The sequence below is a fragment of the Barbus barbus genome (genome assembly GCF_936440315.1).
Source record: "Barbus barbus genome assembly, chromosome: 21".
In the NCBI taxonomy this organism is placed as follows: Eukaryota; Metazoa; Chordata; class Actinopteri; order Cypriniformes; family Cyprinidae; genus Barbus; species Barbus barbus.
In genome coordinates, this window is record NC_136749.1 from 11457370 (window position 1) to 11471757 (window position 14388).

At 35.4% G+C, this 14388-nt stretch overlaps 1 protein-coding gene across 1 annotated transcript in view; it reads right to left on the bottom strand.

Moving 5' to 3' along the window:
- rapgef5b (Rap guanine nucleotide exchange factor (GEF) 5b) overlaps positions 1–14388 on the bottom strand; it is a 60164-nt gene that overhangs the window by 1993 nt on the left and 43783 nt on the right. The window contains exons 12-25 of the mRNA XM_079445986.1: positions 11922–12000; positions 10632–10776; positions 10284–10381; positions 7909–7939; positions 5257–5335; positions 4926–5075; positions 3815–3912; positions 3212–3328; positions 2408–2586; positions 2082–2172; positions 1834–1884; positions 1508–1595; positions 979–1043; positions 634–688 (exon numbers count right to left, since the gene is read on the bottom strand). Coding sequence (XP_079302112.1) covers positions 634–688; positions 979–1043; positions 1508–1595; positions 1834–1884; positions 2082–2172; positions 2408–2586; positions 3212–3328; positions 3815–3912; positions 4926–5075; positions 5257–5335; positions 7909–7939; positions 10284–10381; positions 10632–10776; positions 11922–12000 — 1326 coding nt within the window. The remainder of the gene's footprint in view (positions 1–633; positions 689–978; positions 1044–1507; positions 1596–1833; positions 1885–2081; positions 2173–2407; positions 2587–3211; positions 3329–3814; positions 3913–4925; positions 5076–5256; positions 5336–7908; positions 7940–10283; positions 10382–10631; positions 10777–11921; positions 12001–14388) is intronic.

Here is a 14388-nt window from a genome sequence, read left to right on the forward strand (position 1 = left end):
CAAAAAGTATTCTCGTAGCTTCGTAAAATCACAATTGAACCCCTCATGTCACATGGATTATTTTACCGATCTCCTCGTTATGTTTCTGGACGTTGATCGTGTTAATTACATTGCTGTCTATGGGAAGATCAGAGAGCTCTCAGATTCCATCAAACATATCTTAATTTGTGTTCCGAAGATGAACGAAGGTCTTACAGGTTTGGAACGACATGAGGGTGAGTAATTAATGACAGAATTTTCATTTTTGGGCGAACTATCCCTTTAAGTACAAGTTGTCATTGTTTTAAGTGCTAATACTTCCAGCTATCTAGGCTTAAAATGAAAAGACAAATTCTGATGAGACCATTTGTAGGCTGATTCCTCTGAGAAGTGTAAACATTGTAGCGCTATCAAAAACGTTTTGGTTGTTTGAGCAGTCCGACCAGCAACTAGCCATAGCAACTCTGGCTCAACCAATGGCATGCGTTTGTGCCGGGATTATCGGTTTATCTGGCCAATGGGAATTTGTGGGTTGGACTGGAAACTTGTTTTTGCAACTTCATTTGGGTTCAGTTGGGCAGAGATTACACACTTCATCAAGGTAGGAATAGGAAATATCTTAAATTTATAAATGTGTGTGATTTGAGCACTTACCCATGTGATCTGTCCGACACTGCCTGATAATCCGCACTGTGTCTGCTATCATGTGCTGTACATGAAATACATTCACATTAGCTTGTTTTGCTCATTTCATGGGACATGATATTAAAGGAAGAGTTCGCTAAAAAATGAGAATTCTGTCATCGTTTACTCACCCTCATATCATTCCAAACTTGTATGACTTTCTTGAAAAAAAAAAAAATACTTTTTTTTTTTTTTTACAGGTCTGGAATGACGTGAGGGTAAATAAATGATAAAAATTGAAAAATTCTAATTTTTGGGTGAACAAGCACTTTAATTAAAACAAAACGCATCTATAAGGTCTAATTGTTCACTTACTAGTTTGTCAAAGTTGACTAGGTTGTCGAGAAATGTTTTGTTGCCCTCGTGAATGAAGGTAATATCTGTTCAGATAGAAATTGTTCAGATTTTAGTACACACATTACTTGCAAAAAAATCTCTCAAGGAGACTCTCATCATGTCCTAACCAGATATATTGCAACAAAACTAGTGATAAATGCTAATTCTTTTGTTCAAACCAGCCATGACCAGACATTTTATCAATATTTAGGTTTCTATTTCTTCTGTGTTGTGACTAGTAGTTCTGTCCGCTGCAAAATCTGATTAGTCCAAAATCCCACTCTTCATAACTGAACATTCAAATCAGCTACAATAGAAATTCACCTTATTTTCTAAATATATGATTCATGATTCAATACATGAAAATGACAGACTTCTCTTTGGTGACTTATCCTGGACTTCTCCAATCATGTCGTCCACATAAATCCAAACCCATGGTGTCATGTGCAAATATTTAATAATCTGATGATATTCTGTATGTTAAGAAGCATAAATTTGCTTACTGCACCTTTCAGAAGCAGAGGTAGGAAAGGGATCTTGGGAGACTTCATCTTCCTGAAGGCATCTCTGTAGGCTTTGTGATTTAAAGAAGGGTCCTGCGGGTCATGAAAAAGCATTAATGTGTACATATTTGTGTGTTTGTTTATATTTTACACTGAAACCATCTGGTTTGTCTCAAATCTCTTCCTCTGTAACACCCCCTGCTGTTTCCTCCTCTGATATGATTACGGCTTCATATATTACATCCTAATGAGCCGTAAACAGCACAAAATTCTCTAGCAGGAGGTGAACAAGCAGGAGGCAACTTAAGATTGTGATGAGACAATCACTTACCGTCAGACTCTCCAGCTCGGAGAACAACTTCCTGAACTTCCCAGGGACTTTCTGAAATGAGGACAGATAAAAAACCCAGAAGAATTGAAGCCAATGCACAGTTCCTGTACACTATACACTCTAGTTTCTTGCTTCTAAAAACATAACTCATCATAAATATAGACTGATGCTGGAAATCTAAGTGCAACACTACCACCACTTAATATTTAGTAGTACATTTCTGTGCATTGGAGTTGGTGTTTTCCTACCTCCCATGTCTGAGTGAGTCGACTGACGGCGGGACTGTTCAGTCCCATAATAATAGCAAAGAACGAGTTCAGGTTCTGTTGTGCTTTACAGCTAAATAAAGAAAGGAAGATAACATGAGCGTGTTCACCACCTGATTCATTTGAGTAGAAAGAAATACAACCACAAATAATTTCACATTTCAAGAAACATGCCGCCACAATGTCAGGGTGTTCTTGGAGGTTTTAGCACGTTACTCTGCGATTGCTTGCTGACCCAAGTCAAAAGGTGTATGATATTCTTGAGCTTGGATATGGCGGTGGTTTTCTGTTAGTGAGCGTATACTTACTGTGCTGCGATCTTGATGAATTTTTTGAAGAGCTGCACACGTTTGCAGAGGGTCGGGCACAGCAGCACTTCGGTCATCACCCACTGCTGTGTCTCATTGCAGCGCTGCAACAGCTGCTCCAGCGCCACTGTGTGGCCAGCGCTCGTGTCACGGCTCAGAGTAAAGTACACCAGCTCTTGCTGCAGAGAAAGGAAAAATGACATGGCTGTTGAATATTTTAGAAGATTCTTTTTTGAAAGTCAGTATTAAATTAAGACTTGAGTGTGTTCAAAAAGTCAATCATGCTTTTAAAATGAAAAAGTTAGTAAAGACATAGTAAACATAATCCATATGAATAGAGTACTTTAACTACTTTTACCTCAATAAACTACTAATTTGCGGATTATTAATAGTAAGGTATGGGGTTGGATTAAGGGATCTAAAATATGGTCATGCAGAATAAGCCATTAATATGTGTTTTATAAATACTAATAAAATAATTGTGCATGCTAATAAGTAACTAGTTAATAGTGAGATTTTTCATTTTTAAGTGAATTAACCCTTTAATGTTGGGTTATGTAGCATTAGCTAAAATGTATCTCAAAAATTCCCTTTCATTCCAGACAGATATTATATAAAGCAACAGTGTTTAATTTATTTATTTTTAATGCTTCGGTTGTTTAAACTGGCTCTTTGTGTCAATACTCACTACCTAATTGGCTGATTTTAAATTTAAATTTGGCTTTAGTTTAGTTTGTATTTCAAAGATTTCCTTTCCAGGACATCTTCTCTAGTGCTGCACTGTCTGAAGTGTGAAGACTTTACCTCGTGGACGTTACTAAAGACACTCCAGTCGCAGTTGGTGAGCGACACGGCTACATCCCACGTGTTCATGCTCAGCATCTTTACTGAGCGCTGCTGCCCGTTATCAGTGAAGGGACTCTGGGAGAAGAGAAGACAGACACTTTAAAGGGGTCATATCATGGAACAAAGGATTTTACTTGCTCTTTTAAATTAAGAGTTTAATGTAATATGTATACATAGTCCCTTCCCAGTTGAATCAGACCGTTTATGAATACTAAGATAAAGTGGGTCAATCACAAATAAGAACCACAAACATATTAACATATGACCACATCAACACCTATTCGATAATCTGCAACCTGATCCAGCATATGAGAATGTAACACTACTGGCTCTCCAGAGTAGTGAGGTTTGTTACCAAACGTATTATTTTTGTACACTGCTCAAGTTTATTTTTGTACTTGCATAGAGTTTGTTTCTGGCATTAAATACTGGCAGGAACTTTGGTGAGAGAAAAGTTTAGAATGCAGTGCTTTTAAGGTTGTACAGTTGTGTGTAGAACTAATGGTGTGGAAAGCAGATTTCTTTTAAGTGCAGTTCAGAGAACAGCATTCTGACTCTCACCATGATCTCTGTCAGGTCTCTTCTGCAGACGTGCAGCCGCTCAGCGGCACTGAGTGAAGACGAGAACACACACTGATCCGACTGAAGCAGAACCTTCTCTGGAGAAAGTGAGAGAGAGGAGGAACAATGGAGTGAATGCAGCAATATCAGGGAATATCAAAAGGGTAAAAAAAATTATTTAGAAAAAATTGACTTGGTCCCAAGAACCACTTGGTCAGTAGGAAAAAGTAAAATAATAAGAGTTCTTACATAAACACAAGTAAAAAGTGAGTAAACAAACTGGCGAGCCACTAAAAACTGGTGCATTATTTGCTGAAGTGGTTATTTAAAAAAATAAAACGTTACTCCAAAAATCTCTTTGTATATCAAAAGTATTTGCACATGAAGACAAATTTGACCTTATCACTTTTTCACCAATGTCTATACTATGTCCCTCTGGGAGCCTTTTGACTCAAACATGGATGCCCCTCTAGCGGCCCTTATATTTATGATTGTATATACTTATAATTTTTAATAAAGTTTTACCATTTATTGTTAAAATACATTATATACATATATATACATATACATACATATATATATATATACACACACACATAAACACAACAAATTATAATTGACAGTTAGCGGTTGAAATGGGCACACCAGTCCAAATTCAAAAGATTTGGACTATTTTGTCATCAATCAATAGATTGATGACAAAATACATGTAACAGGAAAGATGCAGTACGCTAACTGGCAACCCAGTGTATCAAAATGCTATTGGTTAAATTGGCAGTGGGCAGAATCAGAGCAAAACAAAAACAGACATTTTGACACAGAATGCACTTTTCAAAGTAGAATTGTTTTTTTAGCATTGTTTTTTGGAGAAACAAGTATGTGAGCTTAACATTTCCTAAATATCTGCAAACATCTGGTATTTTTATGCTTTAGAACAGTCAAAATTACATACTAATTTTTTAGTATGTAAAAATTTTTTTAGTATGTTCAGGCTTTTAGTTCTGTTGTACCCTAATGACTAGTTTAAAAGCATGATGGTACCCCTGCAGAACTGTAAACAGGGATGTCTCAATCAATATGAAAACAGACAGATGTATGAACTTGTTCAGACCTCCAGGATATGTAACAGCCATCAGCACCATGTCGTCCTCAGCACAGTCGAGCCTTTCGGCCACAGTGCTCAGCAGTTCCTGAACACACACCTCGCTGTGCGTCTTCACACTCACGTATGAGTCTATGGTCACGTACACACGACACAACACTGAGGAGAAACACACACAAACATCCAGCACTGCATCAATCAGCCACCAATTCACATAAAAATGCCATGAAGCAAGATTCTCACAGTGTTATTCATAAACAACCTGCTGTTGTTCTCCAGCAGCTCTGTAGGCAGTCAGAACTCTAGGAGAGAAATATGAGGGGATATTTTATGAGCTTACCTTCCTTCTTGTCCCTCTGAGCTCCTCTCACAGGGTGCCAGTTCTCCTTCAGACTCAGCTGGTGGAAGAGAGCTTTATTCTGGAAGATAGTAAACACGTGGCATTGAGAATATTATAGTTTATGAGAAATACACACACTGACACACACACACCTTAAGACGATGCTGAAAGCCTGACGCTGTATAACTTAGTAGTGAGTAGTGTTATTTTTGACAAACTAACAATTAAAACTTAATTGAAACATTTTGATTAACTGAAAGCTGAAATTAAAATAAACAACAATTTGAATTGCTATACTAATTTACTGTAATAAGTAAATATGGCTAGATATTACTAACAATTACTATAGCTAGAACTGGAATAAAAATAAAGCTTAATAAAAATAATAAGAAAAGCATATAAAATAACTACAACTTGAACTACAATTGTAAAAATTAAAAAGCTAATTCCAAATATTAATAAATACTATAACAGTATATAAATAATACTAAAATAACACTGAACATAAAAAATATTTTTATTTCTAAAATATTAATTACTAACAGTAGGAAATTCATAGGTACATTTTCTGATAAAAGGTCTGTTCACACCAAATATGATAACTAAAAAGATAACTATAACAATATTAGTGTTCACTAGAGGCTGACATTTTTTCGGGAATCCCGCGGGATGGGAAACAAAATCGCTACGAATCACATGATTGGGACAGGACAGAAAAAAATGCCAGCGGGAGCAGGCAGGACCGGGAATAGTAATGATATACCCAACTTTATACACAAATATACCATTTATATAAATAAACTATATATTTTAATTCTGAACTCAATTGTAGTTGCCCTGTCTCTTTATGCTCTCCTCCTGTTTGCTTTTGTGTGGCTGGTTAAGTGAATGACGCAGTGCGTGATGGACAGATTGTTAACGGCTGGTCTATGTGGTAATATCCAAACGCTCACCTATCATTCATCGACCTCAAATATGGCTTTTCATCTGAAAGATGTAGTAGCAACTTTACATGGCCGCTCAATATGATGTTAACCTAGAGAAAAGTTCGCTATTGAAGTGTTTGTGTGGAGAGTGGAAGCTGAATAGCGCGCTTGCTGCAGGACAGGCGCCGGTGTGCTCACTTGCTCTTAAAATCTCCGTATAATTTTTGGTCATACAGATAAAAGTAGCCTAATACATCTTTCGAATCTGTAAAGACTCTACGTTTATTTGTGTGCACTCAGAATAACAACGAAACGTTGCGCTTTAAAGCAAACAGGATGCGCTTTAGGTCTGTGTGAACTTGAGCGAGAAACTTCGAAACTCCGTCTTTGAAAAATATATCTAGAGAGTGAAATGTCTACTTTCAAAAAAATTCCAAATAGAAAACGTGTGTTAGCATTGATGATTTACGTGAAATGTAATGTGTGCAACACTGTGCATAAGCTGACTTTCAGTTCAATATAATAACAAAAAACTACATTTTGGGTTTTTATTCAACTAAGGTGGGCACGGTGTGATCTGTACTATATTTTTACTGTAACTGACAGATTTCGGCCAAAAAAAAAAACACGGGAGTGGGAGGGAATGGGAGTCAATCTTCCGGGAGTGGAATGGGACGGGATTTTCCCCTAGTTTTTTCGTGGGATTGGGACGGGACAAGATTTTTTTTGTGGGAGTGGGACGGGAGAGGTTTGAAAATCCACTCCCGTGTCACCCTCTAGCGTTCACATCAACATTCAGTTTATTCTAACCATGCATTGCAGTTTTGTTGTCAGCCGCTTTAAATGATTGAGCTCTTTAAAGCAGGATGGATTCTGATTGGCTGATTGGCTTTTGAAAGCGAATCGAACAATATCGTTCTTCTGCGTTGTTGTCGTTTTCACTATAGTTGTGGTGTGGAATTAAAACTTTCAAGATATTGTTATCATTCTTGGTGTGAACGGACCCATATTTCACATTTTTATAATATTTCTGAAGTTCATTTTTGAAAAGCTCTCTGGTCGAAACACGAAACTGCAAGTTACATGTTGCAAGTTTATTTTTGTTTTTTTTTCGCATCTTCCAACTTACAGTAAGTACCAAGTATGAATAAAAGAAGCGGCAGAAGCCTGAAATGTCATGCGAACACAACAGCTCTGAATATACAGGGAAAAAATCTGTTTCCTCTGTAGTAAGTTTCTTGCTTTAAACAGTCAGAATTTAGTTTTATATGATCATTTCCCACCTTCTCTCCGACCCTCAAAATTTAACTGTTTCTGCTGCTGTACCTTTAAGATCACTACATGTAAATGACTTTTGTCGTCAGGGTGAGTTGAGGAATATTAAAGGCATTGAGTGTATTTACATGCACACTGCACAATCTTACAATAATTATGCTTAAGCTAACAACATGTAAACTTTCGGAGAAAATTCTAATGTGAACGCAGTTATATTGCACTGTTAGGTTTTTCTAATGAGCTGATTTTTGATAGCTATCAGTGTTTCTCACAAATATATACTGTAAATGTGGGCTGAAGTGTTAACAGCCACGGCTTGATTGTCAATATAGTGATTTCTGAACAAGATTTGTGATATAGCCTTAAAACACGAGGAGTTCAATCAAAGTACACAGAGGTGGTTTCATTGAGATTCTGTGTAGGTAATACAACGGCTGGTCTTAACTCTTACCTTCCTCTGCGGAGAGTATTCATCTACCGTGCTGAGAGATGAGAGGGGTAGGAAGATGAGGGAGACAGAAAGAAATAAAGAAGAATGAGCCAAAGGGATCACTTGAAATAGAAATGTGCCATTATATCAATACTGCAAGATGGCATTTCCCACCCGCTGCGAGGAACGCTCGTAAAAAGCCTTTTCTCATTCAGATCAGGCCTGAATCATCAGCGCTAACATTAAAGTCTGACACGATGTGATTTACTGATTGCCTCATCTAAATGAAAGCGTGCAACGTCCTCATCCATGCACACCTCATTCTGATTAAACAGCCTGATAAAAACGAGCAATCGGAGGGAGCTTTATAGTCTCCATATTCCCCATCTGATGCCTCTCTAATTAATCATTGGCCTTTCATGAAGCACCAGCAGGCGTGTGATGTATAGCCGAGAGGTCAACGCCAGGACTTCTGCTTACTAAACAGAAATATTGGATAAGAGCTCATATGCGAAGCAGAATTCGTTTATTCTGCTCGGTCCTTATCTCTCTGATCTGAATATTACAAAGCCACTTTCCTAATTCTGTGTTAATAAAGTTCAAGGCTTAAGAAGCCTATCCCTGACTTTACTGTAGTTACTGTATAAACACGGCTGTCCAGGCTTCAAGAAACCAAGGCAAGGTGAGACATATTTTTAGACTATTTGTAGTACTTATATTTTTGTAGTTCCTTAAGTAAAAACAAAAAACAAAACAAGATTTGTAACTTGTTAGAGAATAATTAAAATAACAATAATTATTACTAGTAACTAGTAATTAATTACTTTTTTTTAGAGCAACAAACTCGGCACTCAGCACATACAGTTACTCTAATAAATTCATTAGAAAGTACTAGTTACATCTCCAACAGTGTAACTAGATTACTGTACTAATTACTCTCTTTAATAAGTATTGAATTACTTATTACTTTCTAAATCCCATACCAATCTTGACGAGTTGAGCAATACAAGGACAGATATGAAACTGCTCTTTTCATTTTTTTAATTAATAGCATAAAGCTGCATAAATGATTCTTGAATTGACCAGTATTAAAGTATTCAAAAAGCATTAAAAAAAACTGATTTTAACATTAGATGTTAGATTTTGATGTTAAATCTACGATTGTTTTATGTATAATTGTTCTACAATCTATACAGTGTTTAATGCAATTACAGCAGAATTAACTGTAATTTAATTACAGTAAAATTCAGGGTAATCCCTTATTTTACTTTTTCGAAAGAAAAGTAATTATAGTAATTAAAGGAATATATTTTATGTTCAACAAAGAAACTCATACAGGTTTGGCACAAAATAGATAAATATCTATGATATCAAATATAGATATCATAGATAGCTATGTTTTTTTATTATGGACGGATGGATGGACAAACACACACACACACACACACACACACACCCCTATAGTATTAGGTGTATTATAGTATTATCAGTATTACAACACAACTAATAACTAAACCTGGTATTAATAAGCAGCGATTTATCTTTAAATTAACATAATAATAATAATAGAATTGAAAATGTATACTATAACATTACAATAATCTGACAGCCAGTGATTGGCATACTTTTTACGGTAAAAGTGCAGCTCTAAAATAAGCAAATATACAATATTTTAAAATATAATTAAAATAATTTGATATAAAATATAATCATTTTAGAAGGATGGAAGTTGCATTAAAGTAATTATTGCTGATTATGATAAAGTAGCGTTATTGCTGTCAAAGACTGCATGTCCTTGCCTTCTGATGTAAAATATTGTAGATCCTTGGCTGTATCGGCTAGTTGCAGTTAATTCATGTTGAGAGAAATTCAAAAGAAGCCCAAGTCTTTTAAATCCTTTTCAACAAATTAAAGTGCAGTTATCACCCACAGCAGAATATCTGTCATCTGGGACTGACTGATGAGGGTTTCGACTGTCAACAGACTGTGGGATGAGAATCACACACAGCAGAGCTTCTGTGTAACATCATTTCACTCAGTTATCATCTCTCTGTTACTCTATTTCTCATCACGTCTCCCAGGGAACACACAAAGGGAGGAAGTCAAGGAAAACCATGTCATGTTGGGCTGGAAAAATGGCAGCATGGATAAAATCCAACTTGATTTATTCAAAATGTAGATGAGAGTATATAGAGCATCGCTCTGTCTTTTTATGGCTCTCATTTTGTTTTTAGGAGGGTGAATAAAGGACGTGATTGTGTGAATATAAATAATGCATCTTAAAATATCTACCATAACAACAAGCTTCCCAGAAATCACTTATAAACATGAAATGGATCGTTTAAGCCTAATAAAACTCAGTGTGTAACTTCAGCGCTTGTGATGAGGTGACTCACTGTCTCCTTTGCATCCGTAGAAGTCTCTGAAGTTCTTTCAGATCCTTCTCCAGCGAAGGAAACTCATAGATATCATCCAGAACGTATCTGTACAGAGTCTACAAACGTGAAATGAACACAAGATTGGCATTTTAGGTTGTAAATGGGAATTGCACCATTTCACCGAGATACATGTTCACATGCAGCGTATGATAATGAAAATGTCTGAGGGCATTTAAAAATCCTCTGACGCCAGCAATAATCTCGCCATCTCGTCCTCATTATGTGGCATTAAGGAATCAAGAGCTGTAGGGGCGGTGGCATTTTTGTATTTCCAAAAATAATTCCCTCCCTTCTCTCCATCCGTACCTTGAGGAATAGTTTGGTGTGCTCGTCGTCCCGCGGCAGGTCTGCGCACAGCGAGCTCCACTGGGACAGCAGGTGCAGAACTTTTCGTTTCCTAAGCAGAGTGTCTCTCCCCTCCTCTTTCATCCTGCCTTTCTTTGAACAATAGGTGGACCAGGAGCAGTTAAGGCATCAAATCTATTCCAGCACGCTAGACTGCTCAGATACACAGTTCAGGGGAAGGAGGAAACGCCTGCGGCTGAATTCTCGGTATTAAATTAACAGGGGTTCAGTAACAGAGAACTAATTGCATGCCCTCGGCTAAACGACGTGGAATTTGTTAAGTGGTTTAACGCCAGATAGATCATGTTGTAAAGACTGTGTAAAAGAACATGTATAACATAGTTCTGCATGGTCACAGTAGAGTTCCATGCATTGCTTATTGTTTCATGGGGGTCTCAGATCATCTTACATTACTTAGAGAATCCATGACTGAGGATACACAATATATAATGCACAATAAATAATAATTTACAATATATGATGACTATATACACCACATGTCACTGTACACTAGGTTTGGTCTTAAGGTCTTATGTGTGGATATATCTATCTATCTATCTATATAAAATACTATTATTCTTTCATTCATTAATATTTAATTACAAAGTGCTGTAAGCATATAGTATGTTACACATATACACATTACCATTTAAATTTGAGATAAGATTAAAAAAAAAGAAATGAATCTTATATTTAGCAAGGACACATGAAAAGTTACAGTAAAAGACATTTATAAATGTTTTAAAAAAAATCTATTTCAAATAAAAAAACTGTTCTTTTGAACTTTGTATTAATTAAAGAATCCTGAAAAATGTTTCCACTAAAATATTAAACAGCAGAACTATTTTTAACACTGATAATACATGTTTTTGAGCAGCATATCAGAATGATTTCTGAAAAATCATGTGACACTAAAGACTGGAGTAATTATGTTGAAAAAATTCAGCTTTGCATCACAGGAATAAATTACATTTTAAAATAAAAAAATGATAAAAGTTCTTTTAAATTGTATTAATATTTTGCAATATTACTGTTTTTACTGTATTTTTGATCAAATAAATGCAGCCTTGGTTAGCAAAAGTCACTTCTTTTAAAAACATTCAAAAATGTTACTGACCCCAAACTTAAATGGTTTATATGGTATAGTAAACAGAGTTCACCTTTAAACATGTAAGCAGGCAGCTATTATAGTAAAAACAACATCAGCAATGAAGCATATGAGAGCATGTGTGCATATGATAAGAAGGATATTGACTGAGTAGTGCTTGGCACAGGTCACTGGTGGACATGAACACAGGGTACGTCAACAGGAAGTCATCCAAAAGATTCTCTGAAAATGAACAGAACATGTAAGACACATTAGACATTTTAGTAAGACAACACAAAACCATAAACTTTGGAGAAACAAAATAATGAAGAATGTTTTTAGGATTTTAAAGGAATAGTTCACCTGTCATTTCAGTTTTATTTGCGGAACACAAAGGAGACATTTTGAAGAATGTTCACTCTGCTCTTTAATGATGGTGGATGAGGCTCGAAAACGGCTAAAAAAGCCTCATATGAATGAAGTTCTAAGTGCAAGTCTTCAAGTCATACAATATCTTTGTGTGTGAAAAAATGTATAATTCACTGAAAAAAATGTTGACATCTGTAGTCACCATTCACTTTCACTGTATTGAAGAGAGCAGCTTGAACATTGTCAAAACTCCTTTTTGTGTTCCATGGAAGAACAAAGGTCATAACGTTTTGCAAAAGACATGAAGATGAGTAAACAATGGCCAAGATTTCATTTCAAAATTTCTAAGTAAAACTCTGCAGCTATACCGAGACATTAAACGTAAGACTCTGGTGCGTATAGCATCATGAAATATTCAGCACAGCTGAATCAAACCCAACAGGCAGTTTACATGCGCTCTTGTTTGTTTTCTTCTGTTCTCTCTCTTTCCTCCTGACCTCCTTTCTCCTACATGATCACACTTTGCTATTGCACCACTTTAATTAGAGCTGTGTTTGCCTGGAAGCGCTCTGTGCCGCTGTTCATACATCATCTCGCTGTGAAAGTATGACTGAAGGAACGAGCGCTTCGTGTGTGGTGACCTTGAGCGAGACTGCTAATGTTTTTAATCACACTGCGCAGCGATGGCGGCAATCCTCATCTCCCTCGCAGAACGACAGAACGTTTCCTCCGTGTATAGTAATGGGCCACATTTAACCATATGCTGTGTAACCTTTGTTATAGAGATTCATTTCATTCTGGAAAAAAACAAAAACCCTTTATCATTCACCTTAGCATAACCTCACATGGTATACAGGGGTTCTTTGTGTTTCCACTATTTCACCAACAGGCAATAATTCTTGATAGAACAATTCATGCAGTATTATAAATCTCCAGTAGAGTATTTCATGAATGAATAGGATGCAAACAAATATAATCAGAACACTATTCAAGCAAAACATTTAAAAATATATATATGTTAAGCATATTGCATATAATAATAATAATAATGTTTGTTATATATACTATACTATGTGTTTATATGCATTTTATATATATTTAAAACAATTTTGGCTGCTAATATTTTGTGGAAACCGTGATACACTCTCATAAGATAAAGATAAATCTATTATATTTATTCAGCAGGTACACATTACATTCATCAGAAGTGACAGAAAAACATTCATAATGTAACAAAAGATTCCACTTTCAAATAAATGCTGTTCTTTGAAAAATCCTGAAAAAAGTATAACATTTCCACAAAAGTATAAAGCAACACTTGAAGAAATTATTTCTTCAAATTCATAAAAAAAAAAAAAAAAAAAAGTAATGGCTGCTGAGAATTCAACTTTGTCATCATGAATAAATTACGTTTCAAAACATTTAAATATGTATATTAAAAATATATATTTTAAATTGTAATGATATTTCATAATATTACTGTTTGATCAAATAAATGCAGCCTTGGTTAGCAAAGACTTAAATTTTTGTATCATTCCAAACTTTTGACAAGTAATATAAAAACAATCAAACAATTAAATCAATTAATTAATGTTAAATTACTGTATAATCATTATTTTAATTATTGAAATTGACATTTATACACCTGACAGCTTAATAAATAAGCTTTCTGTGAATGTATGGTTTGTTAGGATAGGACCATATTTGGCCGAGATCCAACTATTTGAAAACCTGGAATCTGAGGGTGCAAAATAATCTAAATATTGAGAAAAATAATGTCCAAATTAAGTCCTTAGCAATGCATATTACAAATCAAAAATTAATATATTCGTTTTTATATATTTATGGTAGACAATTTACAAAATATCTTCATGGAACATGATCTTTACTTAATATCCTAATGATTTTTGGCATAAAAGAAAAATCGATAATTTTGACCCATACAATGTATTGTTGGCTATTGCTACAAATATATCCGTGCTACTGATGACTGGTTTTGTGCTCCAGGGTCACAATTTAGTTTGCAGATGACACTAGATATATTGATACTTTGTTACTTATGCAATGAATTTCATCCTGTACATTTACAAGTGTCCAAATATTTTTGGGGGTACTCAAGTGATTTTTAAGTTTGTGCATATCCAGAAAGACATTAAATATTTAAAGTATACTTATGAATTAGTTGGACAACATGCATACTGCTCCAAGTAACACTTGCTAATGGGTAAAAATGCTGCTGGTTCATGGCTTGGATCTTGTGGT